Below are 11,742 nucleotides of genomic sequence, written 5' to 3' on the forward strand. Positions count from 1 at the left end.
TGACACAAAATTTAAGTCGGCTGAACACAAGAAACTTAGCTGGCCGAGGTGAGAGAAGGCTCTCTTAAGCAGCAGACTCTGCAAAGGCTGACTAGAACCCATAAGGCGGCCCAGCATAAAAAGTGAAATCAAGCGTGAGAACCAAGGGATAGCCCGAAATGAAGACAGGATGGAGCAAGGGAAATCCTACAGTTAGCAACACTCAAGATCTAGCAGATGGTGTCACTGTGGCTCTGGATAATCTGCCACTAAGAACAAGACATGCAGCCCATGGTCAGGGTCTAAAGGGCGTCCAAATCTCAGAGGAAGGAGTGATAACCAGGCAGGGATTTCCCAAGCTAGAGAATTTGGTTAAAGAACAGTCCTCGCAGAGAAACATGGAGCTAAGCAAGACTAACATGGTAGGTGAGTAGAAGAAAGTACACAAAGAGGGAGAATGAGAAAAGGAATGATAAAATCCAGATACCAGAATCTATTCAGAAACCAACCTCTGACATGCCAGAGGCCAAGTCTATTGGCAACAGGGATTCAACTTTAACAATCTCCAATGACAGAAAAGGGACACCTAAACTACTACTGCCTTTCACAATGGAAATTCCCTTCTGTACTCAAGTGAAATGTACCAGCTAAGAAAAAGAAATCAAACTCACTGTCATTGTAACGGAGTCGGAATCAACTCACAGCTGACCCTCTCACGGGTTTTTAAGCTGTAAATTGCAGGAGCGATTACTCATCTTTCTACTGCAGAGCTGCTGGTGGATTCAAACTACCTCCTTAGAGTCAGCACAATATACTGCACCACCAGAGCTCCAAGGAAAACAAAAGCAAAGTAAACAATACAGCAGGATCTGAAGGCATCCAAAGCAATCAAATAGTCCTTACTAGGGAGTGATGCCTTCATAAGTCAGTTCTGACCTCAGTCAGATACTACTGTGTTTTCCCCTACCTTTTCATAGCCTGCTATCTAAGTGTTTGAAACAATAAATTCTAACATGGAACACTTGTAAGTGAACATTTCAGAATTTTAACATCAGCAAATTATATGCTGCAACACTGTACCTATTTATAAAACATACAAAATTCAAAACAAAATACCAACAGTTCTTGGAACGCCAAATACATCCTAAATCAAGGACTATGTACGTATATAAGGAGCAAGAGTTCCAGGTCAAGTTACGAGTGGAACGGTGTCCACAGGAAGGACTAATCTGAATATATAGCAAATCAAGAAAAGCATTCAAGAAAATGTTTATCATTGACACACAGTAGAACAAGGGATAGGAAAACCTGGCATCTAGTTCTGTTTCTCCTCTTTTCACTAGAGTGAAGGTTTGCAAATCATTAATTAGAAATTTTGTTTTATAATATTAATTGCCATTAATGAATTAATGAATTAATTATAGTATCTATTCACTCCTTAGGGTGGCCAAGTGGTAAGAAACTGTGCTGCAATCCCAAAGGCATGCAGTTTGAATCCACCAGATAGTCTGTGAGAGAAGACACACAATTTCTTCTCATGGAATTAACATGCTCTAAAAACTGCTGAAAGGTCTGCTATGGGTTGGTTCCAACTTGACAGCACACAACCACAACAAACAATGCCTTGGAGCTCTGGTGGCCTAGTGGGTAAGGAGAGGCACTGCCAACCCAATGGTAGGCTGTGCAATTTACAGCCTTTGAAAATCCACTGGAAGATCAGCTATGAGTCAGTTCCGATTCAACAGCGTTGAAAGGGAGGGTCAGCCTTTTATTGTGTATTGGCTGTTTCTATTTAGAATTCAGTCTTTCCTGAGGAGGTTGATTTCTGGCAACTGCTTTTCTGAGTACATCTGCTGTGGCATTTTCTCTCAGTTATCAAATCCAGAGGACCAAGGCCAAATACTTTCAGAGAATTAGTCCCCCAACTAACAGCTAGAGACATTGGGACTCCTCTTCCACAGTCACACCTGAAGGTATAAATTTATGTCCCAACACTCAGACTTTCCTCATCCCCAAGCCTGTCAACCACAGCCAGATGACAGCCTTCATTTCCTCCCCTCCCTAACAAGGTCAAGATCCATGATCTTGCTGTGCAGAGGCCACACTGGACTGTGGGGCTCTCATTCCACCATACTGCTCCAGGGAAATGGGAAGGAAACGGCTGATAGTACTCACAAGGACAGGGCTAGGGGAAATACTGGAGATTCCCTGTCAGGGCGATTAGTACTGTTAGCTGCCAATGACTCCGTTTTGACTCATTTCCACCCATGTGTGCACAGGAGGATTTTCCTGGTTGCTGTCATAACTGAGGCAGATCCCCGGACCTCTCCTTCCACCATACTGCTGGGGGATCTGAACCACCAACCTTCAGAATAGCAGCATAGAACAAATGGTATCACTTAGGGACCGTAAATCATGATGAGAGTAACTTCTACACAAACCAGTGATGACTCTAGGGACTCTTATAGTAATAAAGCATAAATGAACTCCTTCCTTTATGCTTGAACTACACAAGTCAATTCCAATGTCTGAGACACCAACTTCACAGCTGTGGGAGCTCTGGTGGTACAGCCAGAAAGAGCTGCATTGTTAATTCAAGGGCCACATCTCTCAGCAGTTTCTTCCATTTGCGTTATAGCCTTAGAAACCCAATAGGGGGTCAGCCATGAGCTGGTTACCACTTGATGGCAATGAGCCACTTAGAGCATGAGGATGTAGAGTGGACATATCTAAGTTCACCTCTACCCCAGGATGCTATGCCTTTTTGATTGTATACACTAACAAAGGAGCCCAACAATTGTTCTGCTCAGGGAACCAGGTCACATTCTCTGCTGGGGAGGAGCCCAGGACTGGAAGAGCAAGAGTGGCTACCAGGCCACAACCCTAATAAGAGAGATGAAAAGAAGAAAGCCAGGTACTGGAACCTGGACTCAGCCTGTCCAGCCTCTGCATGATTATTGCAAGTGTTTAATTCCCAAGTGTGAGAAAAGACACCAGATCTCAGGTCAGAAGAGATGAGCGTCTTTCTCCTTGGTTAAGATCTGTATGGCTCTTTGTGTATGTAAGTGTGTTGGTGGACTGTGGGGTTTTTCAGTCCTCGCTGACCAGCAGGTACACGCAGTTCCCAGGAGAGGAAGCCCTTGAGGCAGAGCCTGTGTGCATTCCTCCCAGGCAGTCAGCACCCTGTGCCTTCCCAATGAACCTCACCTGGGGGTTGTCCATGTACCAGAGAAGACAATTGGCCTGGGTGTCCAGAATAAAGTATCTTCGCAGAAACTTGCCGCTGTTCTCATTCTCTTCGATGTCCAGAAACCCACAGATTCGGTTCTGCCGATCCACATAAGGCATTCCTGGGCTCTGCTCACATCACCTGCATGGAAGGAGGGAGGTACTGGTGAGGAGAGAGTGAAGAAAGTCTTGGAGGGACTCCCCTGGCTTGACTCATCTCTGTAAGAAGCCAGGATGAATTTATTTTTACTCAAGCACCAAACTTTCTCAAAACCTCTATCAACCCATAAGCAGACATCAAAATCCATAAACACATCTTTAATTAACTTTACTGAGATTCTACTATATGCCAAGCTCAGCATTAGGTAGTTGGCACACATAGTGTAAGCCTAGACTTTGACTCGGGGTCCAAGGTTCAAGTTCTACTAACTCTGTGACCACAAACTATTTCACCTTTCTGCACCTCAAGTTCTGCAACTGTAAAATGAAGAGGATAAGAGTAATTATACTTCATAATATTTTGGTGAGTAGTGCTTGGCACATGTTAAACCGTTCAAACACAGCAGCCATTACTAATACTCTTTACAAAAACCTTGTCAAGTAGGTCATAAACCAACTTTATAGATGAAGAAACTCTATCAAGGAGGATATAAGTGCCAATTCAAATACTTGGATGAAATTCTGCCAAAATTTCAGTCAGAAAGGGTAGCAGTTCTGGCCCCATGAAGATCCCAAAGGATTAAATCTGAGGGACTCTATCTCCCTGTCCAAACAGCACTTACTTAACTTTGCTGCTACCCAGGAAGTACTTATAACTGAAAGGATGAGGAGGGAAAAAAGAAACCCCAGCTCCTGAACAAGGTTCACTGACTCACAGCAAGGGTCCCTTCTCCTCAGGATGGCTCTGTGAAGGGCAAAAAGAGGGGACAGGAGCCCGGTGCTACCCAAGGAGGAGGAACACTTTTCAACAATGAGACACACCCAACCTGGTCACCTAATTAATTACAGCTAATTGCCAATTAATTAGAAAACATCATACGCCATTTAGTCTTCCAAGGGCAGACACCACCCTTGCCTGGGCTCTGCTCAGCTTCAACAAAGCAAAATTCACAGTGGCCCACACGCACCATTGTCTTCACTCTACAACCAAACCATGTTGTGAGATGATGGGCTTGCAGCCATTCGAAAACTACAAGGCTTCAGCAAGGAAGCTACCTTGACATCATCCCTCTAGCCCTGCAGGCTCTTTCAAAACTCACTGCAGAACAGACTCATAAGTGACTCTCCAGAGGCTTTCAGAGGCTATAAACTGCACAAGAGATTAGTCATCTTTCTCTAGCAGCTGAAACAGCTGGCAAATTTGAACTGCCTATCTTTAGATTGACGGTGCAACTCCTTATCCACTAGACCACCAGAGCTTCCAGGCCTAAAGAGGTCAAGTCCACAGCAGCAATGAGCCATATTCTCATGAGATCAGGCTAATTTTCAGGGCAGCCAATGCTGCTATGTTCCGTTGTCTCCTACCTCCATAGGGTGCCTTGCCATGTTGAGAAGTAGCCCCAAGAACAAGAGTTCCAGAACATAAGAATATTAATGAGGCCCTGATTCAAGGTAAAGTCAGACCAGAATTCCAACTGCAGCAGACAACTCAGTCAGAAGGAACATAGGTCAAGATCCCATTTTCTCAAGTCGCTGGGTAATGAGAGCCAGAGGAACAAAGCCACCAGAGAAACAGAAGAAAAATGAAACTGCATCACTGAAAGACAAGTACAAGGAGCAGAAGCAAAGAACAAGGTGAGAGAAGATCAAATGGTGGAAGGAAGGGGTTTGGGAAAGACAGCCAAGAAGAAGGAAGCAGCACTATAGCAGAAGTGGGTGAGCCTGGGGAGGGGAGGGACACCCCACACACAGCATCACCTATCCTACAGGTACCAGCACACCTGCAGGCAGGCCTTCCCAAACTAATCTTCCTATCTCAGCTCCAATTTCACAAGGGAGCAACTCTTGAGTTCTGGAAAGGCAAAGAGATGAGCACAAGCCAAAACCCAGGAACAAATATCATAGGAAGAACTTAAGTCTCTTCATCACACTGAAGCTTAGGAGTCTTCTAGCAGACCTAAGAGATGGGCCTGGCATTGGTGGAGGTAGACAGGAACACGTCCTAAAAAGGAGATGCTGGTCCCCTACGGAGAATCAGGGGAGATGTGCTCTATGCAGAAAGGCTGGGCCAGCCTCACAGAAGGGATATACAGCAAGCTGCCTGATCAGGGTGAGAGAGATGGCCTGCCCATAAGAAACCTAAGTGAATTTCCTCATCTGCACAGTCAGGATTTCCAAGGGTTGCAAGACTGTTGCTACTCCTCCAACGGGTCGAAGACAAAGCACTGAAATGGTCATGCAATAAGAAAGCAGACGTCTTTAGGTATAGTTGGTAAGCATAGTATACAATTAAATACTGGCTTTCAAATTTTCCATTTGCAGTTTACAGGATTAACAAATGTCATTCTTTTTCTCAAGTCAGAGGCTAGAAGGGATTCTATAATTCTTGGCCCCCTACACACACCTTTACTGGAGGGACTTCCCATTTGCTTGAGTGAGAGAAGACCCTAAAGTGCCAAAAGGAAAGGTAGCAGTAAGAATTGTGGTTACGACTTCTCCTGACTATGTTTCTAGCCCCAGGAAGAAGGAGGTGGGGAGGAACTGTTCAGATGTCCTGAGAAGCAGCTGAGTCATAGAGCTGATCAAGACTGTGGGAGGTGGGAAGAAGGATCAGCTGCAGGAGAACCAAGCATCACACAGAAATGTGGTTATAACTGGCTAACCCACATAGAAGCAATACTCAAAAGAAGGTGTGCAAACCACAAACCTTCAATTCCATGCCCAAATCCCCTTGCCGTTCAGGACGATCTTGGTTTGTATACTACTTGTCACAAGAGCTGCCACGATTTGGCAAGAGAGTCAACTACTCTACTCCCTAAAATCCCTTCTCCTTGCCTTCTCAACCATGTCACCATTATATTCCAAGTCTTCCCTGGCTTTTCATCTTTTTTCTTCTTTTAACCAAAAAGTTCCTGTAATACAACTAACTCTGCCATCTAGCTCCAGTCTCCACTAATCACTGGAGATAGCAGGAAAGGAAAGTGTTAGCAAAATACTTAGGTGGAAGAAACAAAGCTGGATGCAGCAGTAACTATCATCCAACAACTGGCAAAGCTTCAAAATGTCCTTTCCAACTCTCACAAACACCCCTCAAGTTAACGTAGTTTTAACCTGTTTCTGAATTCCAGAAATCACTTGCTAACTTAAATTTTATTTTAAACTGAGTTCCCCAGCGTAAAAATATTGGATGAGGAGCAGTAATCTGTCTGGTAGTTTGTCCTGGGATTTGCTCCCACCCCTCAACCCCTACAAGTGTTAGGCCTCAAAACCACAGTGACCTTCCCCTTCTCTTAAGGCAACATAGAAACCCTTACACTAGGTTAGAGAACTTGGTAATCCCCCATCAACTCTTTCACTTTGTTATAACATCATAATAAAGCCATCCAAAAGTTGCTTCCTAGCTATCAAAACACATGGCTGACAAAGAACACAGAAAATTTGTGCTGGAAAGGACCTAGGTCCAACCCACGCAACACCCTATTTTCCACAGTGTGCCAAACCTCTCTCATGTTTTAGGACTAAAAATCACAATATAAGAATACCACTTAAAAATCACTCTAGCAAACCCCTGAAACTACTGCTCTGAGAGTGATTTCTATGTCTTAAAGCTAAAAATGAGAAAAAGAAAGTTTTCTTAAATTAAGAAAATAGCTTAACTAATGGGGAGGGGGAATAATCTCCTTAAGCATCCACGCTCCAGCAGGTTTTCAGAGATAATCAATCACACAGGAGGAGACTGCCCACCTTTCTCCCACAAAGCAGCTAGAGGACTTGAACCATGTACCTTGAGGCTGGCAATGCAGATTCTTAGAGTGGTAAACCACCAGAGTTCTCTAGAGCATTATGCTCAAGAACTATCCATTATAGGAAGAAAGTAAGGACAGCAAACTACAAAGATTAGATAGGAAACTTATGGAGAAATGAGTTTATGTTAATGAAAGAGGAACAGCATAGAAAATGGTGAAAATGGCTACACAAGTCAACGTAACAAATGTCACTGAATTGTACATGCAGAAACTGTCAAATGGGTAAATATTTTGCCATGAATTATTCTCAACAATAACAAAATAATTTTTTAAAATCACTAACCAACTCTTTTCACATCATCAGTCTCTGATAAACTTAAAATTCTCTATTTGTTAGATGCCTTTAAGTCAACTACAATTCTTAGTTACCTGAGGAACAACACATCAAACCTTGCCCTCTCTCGTGCTCTGCTCTGCAGTCACTGCATCAATCTAGCTAATTTAGGGTCAGGCTGTATTTCGTTTTTTATTATTATAAATAATAATATTCATATTTTCAAGCTATGTTTCTTCTTTTACACAGAAATATTATCAATTTCAGTAGTAACATGACTAGTTAATTCCAAATAGTGGCATGACTAGGTCTTTAAAAACTGAGACTTTAGGTAAATTAGGGAGCTCTGGTGGCCTAGTGGTAAGAGCTGTGCAAGGGCACACGGTTCAAATCCAACAGCTGTTCCACAAGAGGAGGATGGGAAATCTCCTCCCATGCAATCTACCACCTCTAAAAATCTGCTTGAAGGTCAGCTGTGAGTCTGCTGCAACTCGATGGCACACAACAAGTATAAATTGCTTTCTAAATGGATTGTCTCTATTTGCAATGCATAAAATACCTTTTCATTCTATATGTCTATATGCAGAAGATATTATCCAGGAGGCTAGGCTCTATGAGGAGAAATGTGGCATCACGATTGGAGGAAAACTCATCAATGAGTTGTGCAGATGGCACAACCCTGCTTGCTGAAACTGAGGAGAACCTGAAGTGCTTGTTGCAGAAGATCAAGGACTGCAGGCTTAATGTGGATTGAAGCTCAACATGAAGAAAACAAAGATTCTCACCATTGGGCCGATTGGCAGCATCATCATAGATGGTGACGAGATTGAGACTGTTAATAGCTTTAGTTTGCTTGGCTCCACAATCAACACTCTTGGTACCAGCAGCCAGCAAATCAAAAGACCAATCGTACTGGAAAAGTCTACTGTCAGAGATCTCTCCAAAGTACTGAAGAGCAATGATGTCAGTCTGGAGACTAAGGTGTGCCTGATCCAGGCCATAGTCTTTGCAATTACTTGCTATGCATCAGAAAGCTGGACAATGACTAGGGATGATAGAAGGAAAATTGATACCTTTGAGCTGTGGTACTGAAGAAGAGTACTAAAAATACCATGGACTGCTAGGAGAAAAACTAGATCGTCCTTGAGAGGGTGAAACCAGGCTGCTCCTTGGAGGCAAGGATTCTGAAACTTTATCTGACATACTTTGGACATACTGCAATGAGGGACCAGTTCTTGGAGAGGGACATCATGTTTGAGAGGGTAGAGGGACAGTGAAATAGAGGAAGAACCTCAATGAGATGGATTGATTCAGCCACTGAATTATTGGGGGTAGGATTGTCAGAGACAATAAGATTGGCACAGGATAGAACAGGGTTTAGGGCTATTATACATAGGGTCACTATGAGTCGTAGGTGACTCAACGGCATATAACAACAATAACAATTTACAATGCAACCCTTATTATTGTTATCATTATTCTCTCACAAACACTGAATATTCTCACTAAGCTGTTGTTCTTTTCAAACATATACTAATGACTGTGAGTTTTCTGCATCTTTTCATGCTGGTTTCCTACTTCATCATCCTTGTTGGATATCAAAAAATGCAAACCAAGCATATACATATACAGAATTGATTAATAACTCATACACAGTAAGTCAAAGAAAGCACGGTTCCAAATACTTAAAAAAAAATGCAACTGTATATTTTATGAAAAGTGAAATAAAAAGACGGGGTTTTGTATGATCCAGGTTTCTTAAACAGTACCTAAGTATATGCACAGGAATAATAATAGGCTTGAGTGTGTGTCAGACATTATGAGGATTGCATGGCACAGGACAGCGTTGACACTGGTTACTCACAGGGTTGCTATGAGTTGTATTTGATGGCACCAAACAACAAGAAATACGTGCTGCACACCACAACAAGGTAAAGGTAAATAATCCAATAGAAAAATGGGCACAGGATATGAACAGACACAAAGAAGACATTCAGATGGCCAACAAGCACATGAAGAAATGTTTAAAAGCCCTAGCTCTCAGAGAGATGCAAATCAAAACAACTATGAGATATCATCTCACCCCAGTCAGAATAGCAAAATTTAACAGAACAGCAAGCAACAAATGCTGGCGAGGTTGTGGAGAAACTGGAACCCTGATTCACTGTTGGTGGGAGTGTAAAATGGTGCAACCACTGTGGAAGGAAGTATGGCGCTTTCTAAAAAAGTTGCAAATAGAGATACCATTTGACCCAGCAATTCCACTACTGGGAATATATCCCAAAGAGACCATAACTGACATCCAAGCAGATATATGCACACCCATGTTTATTGCAGCTTTGCTCACAATAGCAACGAGTTGGAAACAACCCAGGTGCCCATCAACAAACAAATGGATAGAGAAGCTGTGGTATATTCGCACAATGGAATACTATGCTGCATTGAAAAACAAGGAACTCATGCAGTAATATTCAAAATGAGTGAGCCTGGAGGACATTATGCTGAGTGAAGTATCTCAGTCACAAATACTGCATAGTGCTACTGTTGTAAAACAGGACTGACCTCAGGGTTGAGGGGAGACTGAGAAAGATGGGTTCAATAATGTATACTGCATTGAAACAGATGAGGGAGAAAACTATTTAAAAGGGATATGTGATTAGGTATTTTTCTCTTGACGGGAGTCCAGAGCAAAGGCTGCTCAGTGGAGTGGACCTGGGGGGAGGGATTGTAAAACAATGAAAGAATTTTTCTTTTACTTCTCCAAGAGGGTAGTGCCCTAAGGGGGAAGGTAGGGAAGGGAGAAGAGTACAACAATGAATGCATGAAAGTCCAAAATCTCTGTAAATTTTCATTGAAATGAATAATAAATTTAAAAAAAAATCAAGGTACATAAGAATGGACTAAAGGTACATAAAAAAACAGGCTTTACTTGGCAACATGCATCAAATTATTGTTATTATAGTGTTATTATAGTAAAGATTTATGGCATAAAAAATATGTGTTGCAAAAGAAAGTAAGTTAAATATTTAATTTATAGTAAAAGTGAACCTCGGAAGAAGAAAGTGCATTTGCATGGAGTTGCTTATTGATTGGCAGTAGAAGGTCGTTAAATAGCCATTAAAGGGAGATTGCTGGCCTGTGTGTCTCAGAGCCCACAAGGCAGCAGAGGTAATGACTACCTACCTCTGAAAGAACAGGAAGTATCTCTGCCTACAACGTTCCAACACCCTCTACTGCACATTTCAATAACCTCAAGTCCCACCACAGGGCCTGGTGATTTGCACCACCAACTCCTTATAGTTCAGATCCACCACCTGCTCAGTGAAGAAAGATGGGCAATCTCTTCCTGTGTGATTTACAGCCTCAGAAAACCCACCGGAGGGTCAGCTATGAGTCAGTTCCAACTCAATGGCACATAACAACAGGTCCTAACAGTGAAGTATTTTGTCAAGGCAAAAATACAACTGTCCTAGGAACTAAGCCAACTGACATCTTTATCAAGCTCATAATGTAAGAGAAGGCTACAAGAAAACCCTAAGAAAATAGAGCATACCTCAGACAGAAATAGGAGTACCAAGACAGATTATGCAGTGAGGGTACTTTTCTGCTTATGACAAATATTATTTACTGAAAACGTGTCCTAGGATTCTTACACACATAGGCAAGAATGAGAAACTTTAAAATGTTAATATCCTTTGACCCAGTAATTCTAGGTTTCCATTCAAGTAAATAAGGTAGAGGTACAAGTAAAGATTCAAGTAAAAATATGGTAACTGTAAGAGAAATTATAATAAGATGATGTAAAAATTTCCTAAATATCTCAATGATGAGGAAATTACTAAATATATTCTACATAATCATTTACATTTCAGGCTTTCAAATAATTTCTAATAAACTTGGGGGAAAAGTCACCATATCATGGAGGTTTGGTTGGGGATTTTTTAAGATAGAAAATTATTTGTAATCTCAGTTATCTAAATATTATCTTTGTATTCTATGTAAATAGAAAGCCCAAAATAACAGTATTATTCTCTCTGGGTTGTGGTTCATTTTATTTCCATGTATTAGTTTTTATATATTTTCAAAATTTTCTCCTGACAATTTATATTCTTTATCAGTGGGACAGGAGAAATTGGCCCTTGGAGAAAGACATCATGTTTGGAAGGGTGGATGGAAACCACAGGAGAGAAGGCCCCGGATGAGATGGATTGATATAGTAACTAAGGCAATGAGGGTTGGTGTGTCAGAGTTACTGAGACTGGCTCAGGACAGGAAAGGGTTCAGAGCTGCTGTACA

At 41.9% G+C, this 11,742-nt stretch overlaps 1 protein-coding gene across 1 annotated transcript in view; it reads right to left on the minus strand.

Annotated features, from left to right (window-relative positions):
- LOC102867398 (pleckstrin homology domain-containing family A member 2-like) overlaps window positions 1–3,344 on the minus strand; it is a 71,556-nt gene extending 68,212 nt beyond the window's left edge. Inside the window, exon 1 of the mRNA XM_006900274.1 lies at window positions 3,187–3,344. Within this exon, the coding sequence (XP_006900336.1) occupies window positions 3,187–3,327 (141 nt within the window). The 5' untranslated portion in view covers window positions 3,328–3,344. The remainder of the gene's footprint in view (window positions 1–3,186) is intronic.
- Between the last annotated feature and the right edge of the window lie 8,398 nt (window positions 3,345–11,742).

The sequence above is a fragment of the Elephantulus edwardii genome, unplaced genomic scaffold, assembly GCF_000299155.1.
Source record: "Elephantulus edwardii isolate Elephantulus edwardi_28Jun2011 unplaced genomic scaffold, EleEdw1.0 scaffold00279, whole genome shotgun sequence".
NCBI classification, from domain to species: domain Eukaryota; kingdom Metazoa; phylum Chordata; class Mammalia; order Macroscelidea; family Macroscelididae; genus Elephantulus; species Elephantulus edwardii.